At 45.6% G+C, this 17,880-nt stretch overlaps 1 protein-coding gene and 1 long non-coding RNA gene across 4 annotated transcripts in view; one reads left to right on the forward strand and one right to left on the reverse strand.

The window, feature by feature from the left end:
* Positions 1–4,326, reverse strand: part of LOC136791127 (uncharacterized) — a 106,497-nt gene extending 102,171 nt beyond the window's left edge. For both annotated transcript variants that reach the window (XR_010832473.1, XR_010832472.1), the window contains exons 1-2: positions 3,387–4,326; positions 1,791–1,883 (exon numbers count right to left, since the gene is read on the reverse strand). This is a non-coding gene — a long non-coding RNA (uncharacterized lncRNA). The remainder of the gene's footprint in view (positions 1–1,790; positions 1,884–3,386) is intronic.
* A 976-nt stretch (positions 4,327–5,302) lies between these two features.
* Positions 5,303–17,880, forward strand: part of ACVR2A (activin A receptor type 2A) — a 61,822-nt gene continuing 49,244 nt past the window's right edge. The window contains exon 1 of one of the 2 annotated variants that reach the window (XM_013189235.3): positions 5,303–7,013. In XM_013189235.3, coding sequence (XP_013044689.1) covers positions 6,959–7,013 — 55 coding nt within the window. In that variant the 5' untranslated portion in view covers positions 5,303–6,958. The remainder of the gene's footprint in view (positions 7,014–17,880) is intronic. The other variant, XM_013189236.3, reaches the window with a different exon arrangement.

The following is a 17,880-nucleotide window of genomic DNA, read 5'->3' on the forward strand; positions in this document are numbered from 1 at the left end:
TAATACTCTAAATAGCAGGGGCACTTTCTTATGAGTTTTTAATTACAAATTGTCAGTCTAAAATATGCAATTATTAATTCATATTATACAAGCACTAAGTATGTACAATAGAGATACTCTTAAAAATCTGGTACCACTGTCAGGTCACTGTAGCAAAGAAAAAAGTTGCAACACATTTTAAGAGTTCATCTAAAATAATAGTGAAAACATTACAATGTTGTAGCACTTTTGGTTTCTACGATGAACAGAGATTCTTCTTTACCAAGGGGCGTAAAAACTATGATACCATATTCTGACAAGGAAAATTTCTACACAGATCCAAAGAACCTTGTTCTCATAATACAGGTTAGGGTTTTAAGAATTCATCTCGGACTCTTACTGGCATTTTGAATAAACGATCGCACAGTATAATTGAGGAATATAGTACGATATTTAGAAAAAAGTCATTATGCTACGAAATTAGTATGAAATCATGCATGATACATGCCATAGTAATAAAAACTTGTGAAACAAGAAACTGACTCTAACAGACATTGTAGTGTCTGAAAGCAACAGGAAGCTCTGGTCAGATGATCTTTTCTGACAAGATAGTGCAAATCCTAGAAAGGAATATCACTGGGTCTTCCAAGAAAATAGGTTAGATATTTTTGAATCTCGACAAAAGTATTGAATGGAAACAAAACCCTGGATACCAGATTAAAATATATATATATATTAATTGGTATAAGTGCAGCTTTTGGTAAGGTGATTTGATGGAGATTGTATTAAAGCGTTAATTTCTGTAAAATCTTCTATCTACATGTTTGTTTTGAAACTAGAAGCAGGGAAACATCCATCTTAGTGTAGGTCTACAGGCTGCATCTGATTACATTAAAAAGGGAATTTGTCTCACCCACAAACTCGCTATGTAAATAGTTTTACATAACACACAACAGGCTAAATCCTATTCATTTGTAGTTATTAGTACTGCTCACACGAATAAAACGAGTTCGCTATAGCTAAACACCAAAATACCTGAATCCCAAACAGGGCTACGGTTTCAACATGCATTTTATTTTGTCTTTGTAGATATCAGCTTGGCTGAAGAGCTACACGTAAAATTTTTAAGTTTGATTATAAGGAGAAAATTTTGATGGATGTATACACCGTGACACAAGCCTAAAACAAACCATAGGCGAGCTTTTGATTTTATGCATTTTAAAATATTGATTAATTCTACATTTTCTCGTGTTTTAAAGCTGTGCTACCTATGTAACTGTAAAGTATCTCAACTGGAACAGTAAAAAATGCAAAATAATGAATAATTCATAGTGATTTCATTGATCAGTCCACTAAAACTGAAAATTTGTATTAAAACTCTTTTAAAATAGACTGAGTTTTACATAAATTATGCATACTCATATGAAATTAAGAAGAACTTTGAGGCAGCTATTTACTTTTTTTTTTTTTTTTTTAATGAAGCTGTCCTCCGGTATCTGCACTTTTTCCCACAGCCTGGAAAAGCAGGAAAAATGGTAAGGAGGAGATCCCTGCAAGTGAGATTAATTTCTTGCTGTTCTGGTCATTTTTGTTTTGGTTATAATAAGGTCAGTGTCTGAAACACCCTTCTCTCTTGCTTCCCAGTTTTAAAGGAAGAATTACTTAGACTGTGTGGGAAGATTAATGAGGTAATGACAAAGGTTGTATCTGTTAACGTTACTGCTGATATTATAAACCCCATGTTTCCCATTCTGTGATTTTAAACTGCTTGTATGGAGACTATGAATGAGTCTTGCACAATAGACTCTTACCTATAATGCTGCTTCTGTGTAAACAGCATCGATTCAGTGGTAAGTGTGAGAACAGCGAAGGCACAGATGAAATCCTCTATTCCTAGCAGTGCTCTGAAAAAGAAAAATGAGAGATTGCAGCTTTTTAATTCTTCTCATTATTCCCTAGAAGGAAAGTTATATTTGTGCTGCCTCTAGGCCAAGCACCATCCCATATGAACAAAAGAACGGAACTATGATCACATCCATTTCATCTTGCTGCTACTCCTGCTTGCAGGCTCTCTGCAGATGCGTACGTCCCTGATATTGTATCTTCAGTGCTCGTACGTCACAGTAAATGATTCATTAAAAATGCATAGACAGAGTGATCTTAGAAGAGGGAAAAAAGATCTGGAGTTTAAGGGAAAAGGGAAATAGAAATGAAAAGTCAAAAGGTAGAAAAGAGAAACACCCCTGAAATTCACATGAGAAAGGCAAGCAAAAAGACATTTAAAAAGAAAGAGGAGATGGCAACCGTATTGACATTTAATATGTCTACTTGGGATAAAACTCAGCCTTTTACTAGCAATAAAAGCAAGAGCCTAGAAAAAGCACAAAGCCTTTAAAGCATTTTGCATCAAGTACCTCACAAAAATGGTAAGCAATTTCTGCTAAGGTGTGTACGTTATTTGCACCAAACTACCTAATTTATTTTAAATATATATAATTCAGTGGAAGCAAATAAAGATACAGCCCTATCGATATTGTGCTTCTAACAATGTAACTGAACCCATGGAAAGGTGTTGCATCCATGCAACAAAAATGTTTTCTATTGTTTGCATACCAAAAATGAGCATATTTGTGCCTCTCCTTACTTGTTTCTTTTCTTATACTGCAGTGGGTAGCTCTGCAAAGGATGCAAGGCCTACATGCAGCACCAGTGGAGTTGAGAACAGACCAACACCTATAATAATGCTCCTGGACTGGTATGAAAGTCTGAATGGGCTCCTTGACCCTAGTCACCACCAGTCATCGTAATCCATATACAACTTGACATGGTCCCATTAGGCCTCAAAACGGGGAAGGAAAAGAAAGAAGCACACGCTTCATTTGCGGTTCCTACAAACCTGATAAACATGCGATTGCCAAGACCAACCGTACACGGAAGGTCACCACTTTTGTAGTATTTACTGGATGGCCAGAAGGCTTTGCTCTGCTGAACTGATCCTGCAAGCAAAATAACCACCCATGCTTACAAATAATAAGCTACTTGAGAAAGAGACACCTCCTTCCTTACTATGACACTCATGCAAATGATGTTATATAGATGACACATTTAGGTTATTTTGCATTAAATATAAACAGTAAAATGCGAATATGGGACATAAATTACATTCTGTCAGTAAAAAAAAAAAAAGTGAACCTAATGCCTATAATGGAAAAAAATATGTACACACACACATACATACAATAGCAATATTTTTAGCTATAATTTCCTGCTCATGTGGCAACATGACGAGCATTCTGAAGAAGCTGAGCCAAGGGAAAATACAACCTGCAGAACAGGTCACGTTTAAATATTCTGCTATTGAAGAATATTAAAAACTACAGATTAAGTAGGAGTGTTGTAATACTTACATTAATTAATGCTTGTAAATCATTCTGAACTACCTGGATAAAAGATGGCATAAAAAGCGTTGCCACATGTCTTGATGCTTCTAGATGTGCACAGTCCCATGCATCTCGTTTTACTCTTTGGATGTTTGAAATCAAAAATGTCACTGGAGGATGAACTTTGTGTTGGTAGGTGTTTGAACACGGCAGAGAAACGCCAAGGATGCCCGAATCCTGGTCAAGAACCCCAGCAGGTACCTCAATATGAATAGACTGAAGTATCTACATCTCTTCATCTCTGAATCCAGGTGCTAATGGTGGCTCACCAGGTCTAATTACCAAACACCTCTGCTGATCTGCGGCTCAGTAGAGCTCACACAGCTCGGCAGTGCTACTCAGTCTTAACGTGGTTGCAAATTCACGTATGTGAAAAACATTCCTTCCAATTTAGTACCACGCAGTATCACCAAAAACCTTAAGCCATGCCATCAGTCTGAAAAGGAAGGTATCTGAAGCGATTCAATACACGTCTGAGGTTAGCAAACAACGTACCAGCTTTTGGGGAGCTTGGTACTTCTTGCTTTCACCAGCACAGGTGTTTATGAGGCCCTTATGCTTTCCCACATTGTTCAACAGATCTGAACGAAACGTGTATTCCTTTTCACTCAGAAACAGGCAACATATTTTACGGTATACATTTAAAAAGATGGAAAAAAAATAAGTAGGCACTTTCACAGAACTGCTGTCCTTAAGGGTGATAATTTACTGAGAGAGTGTCGTATCTTGAGTGGCACCAATACACACACATCTTCCCCCCAAAGGTGAGAAAACTGGGATTTATTCACTCTTCTTGTTCTCTCCTTCATCTATTCTGAGCAGGGCACAGGTGTTGCTCCTTTATGCTCACGTTTTGGAGCACGGACAGCTTGTTCTGCTCCTGCACAGGACACAAAACCAGGTAGCGCTGTGCTCATCTCGGGGACTTGTGAAGGCTGCCTCACTACAAAAAAGCAACGCAGGCCGCTGTGCTGCGGCGGCCAGCGGGCGCACAACGATAGGAAACAGAAGTTTGCTGCGATGGGGGGGGGGGAGGCCGAGCAAGCTGCCAGCGGCAGGAAGCAGCTAGTTCTGTGGGAGAGATGCATCTCACCTAACGCACAAAAGATGCTGTGTACACCTAACGATGAGATACGGCGTGTAGGTACACCTAACGCACAAATGCTGTGAGATGTGAGATACGCACAAATGCGTGTATGGCGCGTACACCTAACGCACAAATGCTGTGAGATATGGTGCGTAGGAACACCTAACGCAAGTGCTGTGAGATATGGCGTGTAGGTATACCTAACACAAGTGCTGTGAGATGTGTTGTGCAGATACACCTAACACGGGTGCTGTGAGGCGTGCTGCGCGCTCACACCTCACACAAGCGCCGGGAGGTGCGCTGTGTGCTCACACCAGTTCGTGAACGCACACGGCCGGGGCACAACCGGGCACAAGAAGCAGGTGCCGGCGGGGCCCTGCCCTCACACCTGGCGGCGGTACCGGGCGGAGAGGCGCCACGGAGCGGCCGCCGCCACCGCCGGCCCCTCACGGCGGTCGCTGAGGGGCGCTGAGGGGGCGGGCGGCGCCCAACGGCCGCGCCCTGAGGCGGGGCGGGAACGCGCACGGGCGCGGCGGCACGCGAGCGGGCCGCGCGCACGCGCGCAGGTAGGGGCGGAGGGAGCGCGCCGCCGCCGGCGCTCCGCCCATCCCCGGGAGAGGAGAGCGGAGGAGGGGAGGGGAGGGGAGGGGGTGGGCGGGGCCTGCCGGGCGGGCGGCGTCCGGCGAGTGGCCCGCGCAGCTGTCAATCCGGGGCGGCGCGCGCTCGGCCGGCGTCGCGCGAGGGGCCTGGCGCGGCGGGGGGCTGGGGGGGGGGAGGAGGGGAGGAGGAGAGGGAACAAAAACAATCGGCCGGGCGCCGCCATCTTGGGCCGGCTCCGCACGCCGCGCGGTGAATGGGTCGCTATGAGAGAGCCACAGGGGAGCGGCGGCAGCAGCAGCGCTCCGAGGGCTGCTCCGAGCTGCCGCCCGCCCTCGGCAGGCTCTAGAGGCGGCCGCCGCCGCCCGCAGGGAACCCCCGGGCTCGGCCTTTCCGCCTCGGCGAGCCCCGAGCCGCGCTCCTGGACCGACAAAGTTGGGCTCCGCCGCGCCGCCGCCGCCGCCGCCCGGGAGCCGAGGGGGTCGCGGTCGGGGGCCGAGCCGGGAGCGGGCCGGGGCCGGGGCCAGGGCTAGGGCAGGGCCCAGGGGAGCCCGGCCGGGGGCTCGGGGCTGTTCCGCGCCGCCCCGGCGACCTCTTTCTTTCCCTTTTTAATATATATATTTTTTAATCTTTTTCTTTTTTTTTCTTTTTTTCCTCAAAAAATCCTGACTGGATCGAGGGGGAGACAGCCGCCGTTGTGGTAGGGCGAGGGGAGGAGGAGAGGCGGCCGTGAGGGGTTGGCGAGCACACGGCCGGGGGGCGGCAGGGACAGGGGGACAGGGCACGACAGACGGCCGGGGGGACAGGACAGGGGGACAGGACAGGGGGACAGGGCTGCCCCAGCCCCGTGTGCCCCCCCCCAGCCCCTTTCCTCCCTCAGGAGCTTCCCCGGGACTCGCCGCCCTCCTCCCCGGCGGCCGGGCGCTGCGTGCTTTTCGCGGCGTGTTTTTAATTTAATTTAATTTTTATTTTTTTTTTCGCCCTCTCCTCGTTTAAATACCAAATACAGCCCCCCCCCGCCGCCCCCGGGGGAAGGGGATGGAGGTGTCTTAGGAAAAATTCCCCATTCCGCAGCCCGGGCTGAAGGCCGGCCCGGAGGGGGGCGATGAGCTCGGGCTGAGCGGCTGGGGACGCGGGGAGCCGGTGTCGGGGCCGGTGCCAGCCCCGGGGCTGCCCCTCTGCCGGTGCCAGCCCCAGCCCTGGTGCTGCTCGGCACCCTCGGCACCCTCAGCAGCACCGCCACCCGACCCCAGCCTGGCCCACGTGCAGCCGCCGGCCTCCTCCCGCAGGACTCCCGACCCGTCTCTTCCTCGGAGGCTTTGGACGTTGGAAGGCGAAATGGAGCTGCTCTTCTTCTCCCAAACACTACATGTTGCGTAACGGGAGCCAGGACGAAAGCCCCGACCCGTGTGCTGGTCTCGGTACGACTCCCGGCGCTCGGCACCCACCGGGGATGCTTTACGGAGCTTGATGTGGAACAGAGTTGGAGCCTCTTCGGAGACTTCGTCTTGTCCGGCGGCTTAATTGCTGACTTCTTTTTCTTAGTGGATTCGTAACATACTTTTATGAATTAAATTTTGCCACTGTTTGTACAGAAGCCAAATGACACGTGTGTTTTGAAACACGGTTCCAAATATATCCAGCCCTGAACCCGGATTCTCGCTCGAAAGAGCCGGAGGGAGATCGTCAGTCTCTACATAAACCTGATTTTACTGTTTCGTGAACATTATCCTCTTTAGAGATGTTGCTGTAGATTGCTTTACAACTGTTCAGCAAGAAGGGGGGATTTTCCAGCTTGCTGGACCCAGGAAACTGGATACTTAAAGTCACTTAAATGTTTTAACAGCATTGGAAAATGGGAGCTGCTACTAAGTTGGCGTTTGCTGTTTTTCTTATCTCTTGTTCTTCAGGTAAGTAAAAGTTGTTTTTGTCGCTTTAAATTTAAGGCTTTGGGGTCAGCACTGGAAAGCCAGAGGTGATTTTGTTGGTTAGGATGCGGTGGGAGAAATCACTTTTCCGAACGGCAAATGTTTGGGGATGGCAGTAACTGTGAAGGCAGCAGCTGTTTTCGTCGCGGTTCTTAAAAATGTCTAACGAGCACACTTCAGACGTGTGCAGCGCTGGGATTTCAGAGAAATCGTCAGCAACAAACGTGGAGACATAACCACCTAGTGTCACATCTGGTAACCTGGCAATGCGGTTATTAGTTTCTTTTTTTTTTTTTCCAAAATGAGGATAACCAAGCTGAAATACTCTTACCCCTTAATTTAGAGCTCTTGTTCTGGACTGTTCAGTGGTGGATGGCCACCTTCGTTACTGCTTCCTTAGTTTAGGATAGCCACTGTTGTGAAAGCATTCGCTCGTCCTTCGCTGATAGCAAGGGGTGTGCACATGTATAGGTGCGTGCAGAGAAAGAGGCTGAAAAGGCACGCTTGCAGTTTCAAAGCAGTGATTTGTAACGCTTTTATCTCGCTGTTCGATATTTCGCTGTCTTCGGGTGTGAAAGTTGGGTTTCAGATGCCGCCTGGTAGCTACCAAGCGTGGGGTGAGAGCTCCCGCCCGCTTGTTGAGGAGGGAAATCCTGGTAGCAACCAGTGGCTGGAGGAACTGCTGGTGTATTTCCACTCAGAGCTCGTCAGTTTCACAGAAAACCTGCTGTGAGCCTTGTAACGGCCTTAATGTTTGTTTAGATGGCAAACCTGCTACTTTCTGCTTACATTTTGAATGTCCCTGGAGTCGTCTGTGTGTTTACACTTTTTTTTTGGCTTTCTCGGTGGCGTTTGAAGGTGTACTTGTTGATCAGTCCGCCAGCTGCCAGACAAGTACTCAGGTTTTCGATGTAACTGGTCTCAGGGAGTAATGAGATCTGTGTAACAATAGCTTTTAAAATTTCAGCGTTATAATGTGCAGGATTCTGCTGAACGGTACATTTTCTTGTGGTTAGTAAATGGATAGTCTAGTCTTATGTCTGTAGTGTTATTGATCAATTCCGTGTGGGCTTAAATGTGCTGTGAAATGGCGATCGCTGCCAGAAATAACCCCCCAAATCCTTTCTGTTTTGACAGAGAAATAGCAGAACAGGTGAAGGACACAGCTCTTTTTTGGTTAGGGCATACCATTTATTGCTTTTGTGAGACAAAACATGACTTCTGACAATTTTGTTCTACCCTAGAAGACATCTTTCATGTTTCCCTTTACTTTCACGTTTCCCTTTACCTTGTTTTTAAGTAACTTAAATAACATCACTCCTCTTAAATCAGGAATATCCTCTACAGGGAAACTTTTCTTCGTCTCAGTGACAGTTTCTGAAAGGCTTGGTGCCATCTGTTCTTCACGTCTCTCTCCCTTCCACATCCTTCTATTAAGATCCTTTTGCCTAGAGCATAGAATAGCGATCTTGTTGACATTGCCGTATTAAAAAGAGCTGTTAAGCAACAAAGCCTGGCTTTTCTTTAGGATTTCTTGCTCATCTTGGTAAGACAAAGCGATTGTTTCTCTTGCCTGTGAAGATAGAAATAATCGTTGCTAAATGACCAAGGAACTGGCTGCAATTCGAACTGCGATTTTCCTATTAATGACATTGTTTTGGTGGCTGCTCCAGTGTTACACGCCAAGTATTCCAGTATTTAATAATTGTTAAACTGCTTTCTCCTCTAATACTTGGAGTGTTAGTTTCTGCAGTCCTGCCGTAGGTGTAAACATGAATAAGTTCCCGGGGAGCTGTTGTTTTTGCGATCACAATCATAAGATTATGTAAGCTTTTAACGTGAAGCACAGGCGCTTGGAGTAGTGTTTCTTCTGGTCACTGTGACTCGGTGAGGTTCAAAATCACATCCGATCGATTCACTCTAACATCGTGATCGGAAGAATTAAGTTTCCTGGAAGAAAAAAAAAAAATCTCGAATTGTTTATGTAAGAGCATTGTCAGTGGTGGAAGAACTCCAGGAGTTCAGGTGTGAAGGGGTCCGGTTCTTCCTCCAGCTGCTTTGCCGTGTGCGTGTTGGGTGCTCGGGGCCCGGGGCTGGGCTTCTGCCCTGACCTGTTCGCTGCGTGTGCCGCAGCTATCTTCTGCGGTTGATTCCCCAGCCCGTGAATACCCGTGTTCTTTAACTGGGTGAAAACGGTCTGTTCTTTATGGTGGGCGTGGAAGTGGGCCTCAGTTTGAAGGCATTTTATTTTATTACCTATAAACTCCTACATGAAACGCTGTGAATGTCTTTCAAATGTATAGGAATGCCCAGGGAATTACATCTGATAATCTTTGCTGAGAAAGTTTTAAATATCATAGTCAGAAAGGGGAAATACTGCTAAAGAGCACCTGTATGACGTTACGGGAGTTTATCCAGGTATCTACAAATGCCATAAACGTGGACGTAGGGTTGCACGCCTTTGTGCTAACTGAAGAGAGTGAGATGAACGCGCAGTGAGTAAACACCAAAGTGCCCCTGTGCATCGGTTCCCTGTGCATCCCCTCATATACCTTTTATATCTCTCTATATTTTTGACAATGAAAAAGCAACTCTGAAGTAATAAAATACTTTTGAACGACTGAATGTGCTTCCTGTGCCTCTGCTGAGGCAAGGCAGTAGGTGAGCTGAGAAGAAACCCAGTAAATGAAGTGGTGTTTGGTGAGGAACGCTTCCCTTCACATGCTGCCTGGGCTCTCCCCACCCCGAGGAAGTGTGTTGCCGTGTCCTGCCCTCCGTGATCGCTGAGCTGTTCGTTATGAACTTTGGGAATAGAGTGTGTGTGTGTGCCTCGGCAGCTTTCCATGCTGTTTCGGACTGTCCAGCCTGTGTATTGAAAATGCTGGGCGAGGTGGGAGCAGTGGGTTGTCCTTACCCCAGGTCTGCTGTTGTGGGCGCTCCAGTTGTGAATTCCTCCTGGTTCTTTGTTGCTCTTACACCTCGTATCTCCTAAACCTCCTCTCCTCTGTTTGAGTGTCCTGCTCTGTCTGGGGGGCCTGGGAGGCCGTCAGCGGAGCAGTTTGCCAGCTTTAAGTCTCCTCCAGGGGACCAGACCTCAGTTTGTTAAAACTCATGTAAGCGGGGCTCGTGCTAGCAGTCGCTGAAGCTGAAGGAAATGCTTCAGAAACATCCTGCTCCTATCCCCCCAACACCAGGTCAGCCTCGAGCCTCTCAGAGGGCCTTGAGCAGTTTTTCTAGAGGAAATGACAAATCAGAGGTACCTTTGTAGCTAAAGTGGTGTTTTCACTGCATGGGGAACATTTTATTCTTTGATTTTCCTTTTATTCTCCCTGTCTAACACCAGCTGTTAGTAGGGGAAATTACTCCTTTCCCCAGGCATCTAGCTGGCACTCCTGGAGCCAAAGATACCGCGACAGGCTCGGAAGCCGAGTGCTCAGGTACTCGGGAGGAATCGAGGGGTGGGAGATGGGACTTCCATTGCTGAATTTTACTACTGTAATGTTTTTTTTACATTCACTTCATTGCTAGCTTCACAGCACTTGAAAATCCTGCCCAAAGGTTAGCAGTAGTGTTTGTGGAGTTGTCTCTGCTGGTAGGTTCTCTGCAAGCCGTGCGTGAGCGCGGTTGGACTCTAACCTGACTGCAAGGCAGGGCAATAAAACACTTCAGACTTAGTACGACTTGTAAAACAAAGTCCTGCTCAAGTTGCCTTTTTTAATCAGTGTGTGCTTTCTTTTTTTTTTTTGTATCAAGTGTGCTGGCGTATTCCCAGCGACAACAGCCTTGATGCTCCTGTTCAGAGCAGGACTTGTAAGTCTGCTTAATGCTGCTTCCACGCGTGGATCCATTTCCATGGATGTGAACGTAATGCTGTCCACAAAACGTTTTGGCTCCAGGTTGATATTAGACCTTGAGTAACAGAATTTTGATCTATAACCAATGCTGTATAATCTGCCAATGGTTAACAGTTTACAAACCCTAAACCTTCTAGGTTATGAAAAATACGTGTGATGGTGTTAATTTTGCCTTGGAACATATAAACATGGTTCTAGTAGAACTCCACTTGACAAATGTTTCAAGAGAGGTGCTGCTGTCTTGGTTTTACTAACACGCTTATCCTTCAGATACAAACCTTCTTTTCATAGAGAAGTAAATAATAAGCTAATGCTTATTTAATGCTAGGTGCTGTGTAAATGTGAGGGGAGGGAGAGAGGTTTATGTGTGAGGGAAAGGCTGTTTTATCTTAAATAGGAGTGCAAGAAAGTAATTATTGCTGTTGTGAATAATAGTTTTCAGTTGGTTTTAATGGACAGTATTTGAATGCCTTTTTTTTCCCCTATCTTGCCACAATTTAGGGGCAAAAGCCCTTAGAGTGATATGTTCAGATTGTAAACAAGGATAGAAAAATAACTTTTTTTTTTCCCTGTTTAACTATAGCAGTGCATTTTTATCATATCCTGATTTAGTTTAAGGTAGGGGAAAAAATAGCAGCAACTCCAATGTTTTTTGTTCTTGGTGATTCCACCTTCTCTTCCAGCCTTTGCCTCTTATGCTTCTGGTTTTGATGGTGCTTGGCTTCCAATTCCCATAGCCTATTTCTCTTTGAAATTGGAATTCACATCTCTTTCAAGTCATCGTTGCCAAGTTTGTATGTATAGTCCCTAGATATCTTAAGAGGTGGTAGTAACGTTTTTGTTACAATACAGACAAATGAGATGGATACAATATGTAAAAGTAAGTATTTTGGAGACCTGTGATTCAGAGGCTTAGCAAGTCCACGGCATTTATCCTTGGGAATCATCTAGAGAATAATTGTTACAAGGCAGGCTGTAAAAAGATAGAGGTTGACAAGGAACTTGGTTGTAGGAGAGATTCCTGGGTGAAGGGGGATGCATTTCTACCGCTTAATTAACAGAAAGCAGATTAATGCAAATGCCTGCTTTAGCTGGTTGGTGGAATGCATGGTCTGTTAGCTATCTGATGTTCCTGAAAATGAGAACTCTTTAAAAAAGATCAGGAAAATTGCAAATTTTACAGCCAAGTTCTTGTGTGATGAAATCTTAATGTGTTTTTGTTGCCTTGGTGCTTAAAATTCAGCACATCTTATTTCCTCTGATTTCCATATGGAAATTGAAGTGTTACTGGATGCCAGTGACTTTATGTGGCATCTCTTCTCTCCCCTACAGTGTCTGGGTGGTGGTGGTGTTTTTTCTTAGAAACAGTTTGCAACTACAGCGCCAAGCAGCAGAGCGTATTTAGGCGTAATCCCACAGAGGATGAATATTTACTGCCATACTGTTTACAGTCATGTCTTTGTGGCTAGGACTCCCAAACGTATGTTAGATGCACCAAATACTTGAATCGCTCATGGAAAGAGCAGAGGAGAAGGGTTTCTCTGCTGCAGTAATTACTGCTAAGGCACCGTTCCTTAATGCTTCCACGGTGAAGTAGCTCTTCGTGAGGAAGGTCAGCGTTCATGGTTTTCTTCTGAATTTTTAGTTAGAGTAGGAACTGGAAGCAAGGAGTCTGGCTAGGGAGAGAAAAAGACAATTCGCTTACTAACTGGAGGCATAAATCTTTGGTTATGTGGTTAGAGGTATTTGAAAAACACGTGGAAATGCAAGAAGCAGCTGTGGGAAGGCTGCCTGTTGCTGCGGCCAGAAGCAGTTTGAGGTAGCCCTGGTGTTGTTATTAGGGTGGGATCTGCTGAGGCTGGGTGTTGGAGGTGTGAGGAACGTCTCCGTGCCCACCTCTACTTGGGTGCTGTCAAAAAAGCTGAGTTATGTTAAAGAGTTTGGTGAAAGAACGCATGTTCTGTTTTTATCTTCTTCTGTTCCGTGGTTCTGCCAAATTAATTCCATTTCCAGAGTCACGGTGAAGGAAGGATGAGCAGGATGGCAGCCTTCAACTCTGCTTTTGCGGCTCTCTGTGCTGACCCTTTCAATGCAGCGGGCCACTGTTGCTCTCAGGTAGAAGCTCTGTTACGGAAAAAATGAGCAAGTGACGTACTTGAGATTGTATTGATGCCAGCCACGGTGTGAGTGACGGCTGTGTAACCTAAAGACCTGGTGACTTCACAGTGTAGCACTAATTTCAGTGTTACTCTTGAGTTCTTCACAGAGAAGGTTTGCTAGGAACTGTTAAACTTCACTGACTTGGCCTTCATACCATGCTGAGTACCTTTAGTAGGAAAGAAGGTCACACGTCCTTGAAGTAATTTAAGTAGCTGCTTATCACCTTCCTTATTTCCACAGAATCATACAATCATCCAGGTTGGAAAAGGCCTCTAGGATCACCTAGTCCAATCTTTAACCTAGTACTGACAAGTCCACCACTAAACCATGCTAATAAATTCAACACCTACACGTTTCCTGAAGACCTCCAGGGCTGGTGCCTCAAGCACCTCCCTGGGCAGCCCATTCCATTGCTGCACAACCCTTTCAGTGAAGAAATTTCTCCTAATATCCAACCTGAACCTCCCCTGGTGCAACTTGAGGCCATTTCCCCTCCCTATCGTCCTATCACTTGTATCACTTTTCGTTAAGGTATAATTTCTAGCTTAAATTCTAAGGATTTGTATGAAGCTGTACTTAGGTGGTAATTCAGTTGGGAATGCTGTAATTGTAAAAGAAACCCCATGTACACTTTTAACGGTGATGGGCATGTGAGAAGTTCCAAAACACATCAAAATGCTTTTATTAGTGTTTCATTACACGAGGGAAACATTGTCTCTAGTTAGGGAATTCGACTGACTGAAGGGCAGGGTAGTTGGGAAGAGTCAGTGCTTTAGGAATGCTAGGTCTTGGGTAAAATTAGGCAGAAGAACATTTCCCAAATTCTTCTGTTCCCCTAGCTTTGAGATGGTCAGCAGTTGGGCTGAAAACGAACGTGGCATTTGGCACTTACAAGAGCTAGGTATCGTGCTCTGATCTCGTTTTGTTGCGTGCCCAAGTGAGGCTCTCTCAGCTGGGAAAATTCCACTGTCCCCAGAGTGCTGACAGCAGGTGAGTTGCGTTTCGCTGGTTTAATTTTTAACTCGGATGCACTCTGAGGCTGATGCCTGAGAAGTGACTTGAGACATCCAGTTTCGTTTGAAGGTTTTGTTTTCAGAAAACGTCTGACTTTATTTAAACGGGATCAGAATCTTCGCTCAGAATTTGGTTGCTTTTCTCTAGCTCTAACGCTCTGTTTTCCATCGCAAAGTGGTATGCGTTCGGTGTATTGCTGCCCTTTCACCAGGAAGGAGTTGGTCTTTGAACCTGCAGCTGCACGGTTCCTTGTGCCAGCTGGAGTTGGAAGTTGGGTGGGTATCTCCATCCTTTTTAGAAATAGAAAAGGGGGGGAAAAAAGGTGGTCAAAGTGTTTGTGGTATGATTTCTGTGTTTTCTGAAAGGTACCAAGCTTTTTCTGAGGATGGGTAAACGTGCAGCTTGTATCCTGGAAAAAATGGAGCAGGGGAGGCAACGTGGTGATTTCACTGTGATTGGCGGCAGCCCTGAAGAGCGTTTTAGAGACGGTCTGCGACTTGTCTGGTGACTGTTTCTGAACCTGTTAGTGCATGGGGCTGCAGAGCGAGCACAAACCCCAGATCACTGTCAGTGTTCAAACTGAGCCACAGTCCTGCTTAGCAAATGTAACGGGGGGCACAACGCAAGCCCGTGCGCTTTGAGGCCAGAAGAACACTCACAGAGCCATGTTTAGTGTTGTTTTTAAGGTAATTTCATCACAGTGGCTCTGAATGGAAACGGGAGCTTCCTCTTTGAAATAACTTCAGAAAAATCCTAGGGGTGTGGGTTAACTTGGGTCCTTGGGGGTCACCTCCAGCATCCTGCTCAAAGCAGTGCCTTGTCCACCGAACCTGCAGGCCCCTTTCTGAGGGGGCTGTGTCCCCGGGCTCTGCTCTTCGCCTTTGTCCTTGTTGCATTTCACAGGGCTCATGCTTGGCCACCCCTGCAGGCTGCCGAGGGGACATCGCTGCTGCCGAGCACCCGTGGGTGCTGCGTGGGCCCTGGGGGCTGCCTCTGGGTGTTTCGGTGTTTGGCCTCCCGCTCCGGGTGCGTCCCTTCTGCTCCAAGCACACGCTATAGCTGGACCTTGACCTTCATTTACTAGCTTGCGTAGCTGATTTTAAATTCACTGCAGCAGTTTCCTTCTGTGTGGCGGCTTACAGCCTGATGGTGAGGAGGTGGTTTTTGGTAGGTGAAGCTGCGACAGCACGACCTTATTTCTTACTTTTTCAGGTCCAGAGTTTTAATCTCATCTCCGTAGCACTAATCTCTAGTCTCTAAATACCACCTAAATGATAGCAGCGGTCTTCAGCTGGTCTGTTGTATTTTGAATACTCAGATTTCAATATCAGCATTTAAGATGAATTTGAATCAGTCTTTAAAAGCAGTGTTTAAATATAACTGGTCTCTTTATCAGGCCTGTTAACATGCGAAGCTTTCCTTCGAGGAACGGGAAAGTTGCTCATAAACAGGGACGGGGCTGAGTTTTGTTGTTCAGCTATGCTGTTAAGTGTATGAGACAAAATTAAACTTTGCAGTAACTGTTAATTTTAGACATTTTTGGTAGTGTTTGTCAGGAGATGGTACAGATAGTTCTCTCCAGCTCAGAGCAATTACACGATGGAAGTTTTTTCTTCAAATATTTCCATGTTTCAGGGTTGAAAAAAAAAATAAGGCTGTGAAAGTTGCTATAGTTTTAAATTGCATGCAGTTGTTTGAATCAGTGCGCTTTTTATACGAAATTAGACCAGCTATTTTTCACTTGTTCATCAGGCTACTTTAGAAGTAGCCTAGAGAAGACCATTGCTCAAATATTTTTATTTTAATCTGCTCTTTAAAGTGAGGGAGTCTGTTTTGTGAGTTATCCTTAGGTATTGCTGTATATCCTTTCATTTAGCACAAAGCCTGTCAAAAAGCTGCTTTTAAAAGGCTTTTGAAAATGTTACGGCTTGATTAACTTTTGTTTAACGGCAGGTTGTGGCATATACTGGGCTGAAGGAAAAAAAAAATTGAGCCTCATTTAACCTTACCCATATAGATCCTGATTAGCTCTTATGTACTACAAGAAGGATCTGAAACCACGAATAACCTGCAGGGTGGTTAGTAAAACCAGAAGCTGTTGTTGCTCCCAGCCCTGCCCTTGTCCCCCAGCCCCTCTCCCAAACGGAACAACCAGCCTGCACCCGTGGGACAGCCTCCCGAGGTGTGGGGCGGTTTGCCCAAAGTCATCTGTCCCCGCTCACGTGGCAAAACCCCGAGTCCGCGCCCTGCTAGGTCAGAGGCTTTCAGGGAAGCCGAGAGCGCTCAGGTCTCGCTTCCTCTTCCACGGGGACCGGAGCGGGTCCATCGTCGAAAATGCGACCCTTCAGCGTGCAAACGGCCTTGCCCTGTGGTTTGGAAACGCTCCGGTGGATGGCAATAAAGCAGAACTCGTTTCAGTTGGCTTCTGGCCAGTCAAAGCGGGAGTCGTGCTTTTGACAGGTTGAACTTAAATCCCCTTTTTGTCCACTTTATGAGATGGATAATGACTCCTGTCAACTACTGATTTTTAAAGCTGATTTAATGATATTTTTTTAATAAGATAGTTGCAGTGATTCAGAAAACACATCTGAATGCTGTTGGGATATCTGGTGACGAATGTTCAGGAGCTTTTGTCTGAGGAAGGAAGAAGGATTTAGTTAGTCCTTGTCCTCTTGTGTCCCACCAGAATGTGAGGGCAGAAGCTTTTGTTCATACCTAGCATCCCCATACTGTGCTTTTGAGACTATCTACACAGAGGCTGTACATACATAATTTACGAAAAAATAGATTTAAATCAGTAATCCTGCTCCTCGAGTTGGGAACAGTTATGATCAGAAGGAAAATCATCTGTGGCATATCCTGAGGAGAACCATCTTCAGCAGCCTGTCAGGAGGATTCAGCTATAAAAACAGATTCGGTTTTTGTGTTCTTTTTTCATCTCGAGCGCTGAGAATATGTACCCAAAGTGCTAAATGGTGGTATTGATGTTACTCGAAGGATCTGCGAGAACAGAAATGGAATAATCCTTGGATTTTATGTAATCGGTGATGAGTAAATGTTAGAATTTGGTGGAACATGTAATCCTACAGTTTTGGAAGGAGATTGATGCCTAATAGATTGCGATGAGCTTTTTTTAGTTGGGTGGCTGATTGATGGAGATTTTCTAGAACCTTGCTTTGCCAGTTATTCTGAAATGTAGTAATCCCAGAAGCTTTGCCCTCTCCATTATTGTAAATATTTTGGTGTTGGAAGCTCTTTCATTTGCAGTGGAAACAAGGAATGGTATCTGTGCAGAAAACTGATCTGTAGTTTTCACTTCAGTGTAATCATCTTGTGAGTTTGGTTTTGAAGGACCTTCAGGATATTTACGTGCTGACAAGGTGTGTTGTAGAGGAGCTTGAGTTGGTCATCTGAACTTCATGCTCTCCTTCCCTGTGTCATCTTTCTAGCCACAGTCAGCCCAACACTTGGCCAAGAGAGCAGCTTGTTTGCAACTCAGTGCTTGTCTAAGAAAACCATTATGAAGTACGGCTGGACACGTTGACCATGCAGTCTGTTGTAGACTTGGAGAACTCTTGGAACGTTGCTAATAAACTGCAAACCCTTGTTGCAGATAAGTCGAGCCTCCCATGTGTCAGACTTCACTTGTTCGGGCCGTCATTAGGCAGGACAGCCAAGTAGAAAAAGTCATTTGGAAGCAGAGGCTCGGTAATGGAACGAGTTGCAAAAGCAAGCCAACAAAGTAGATGCTTTTTAATTGCTCCTCCAGTAGTTCAGTCAGCTCTATAAAGCAGCTAATTAGGTTCTGCTTGTCCAAAAGG

Source organism: Anser cygnoides, chromosome 6 (genome assembly GCF_040182565.1).
Source record: "Anser cygnoides isolate HZ-2024a breed goose chromosome 6, Taihu_goose_T2T_genome, whole genome shotgun sequence".
Taxonomy (NCBI): Eukaryota; Metazoa; Chordata; class Aves; order Anseriformes; family Anatidae; genus Anser; species Anser cygnoides.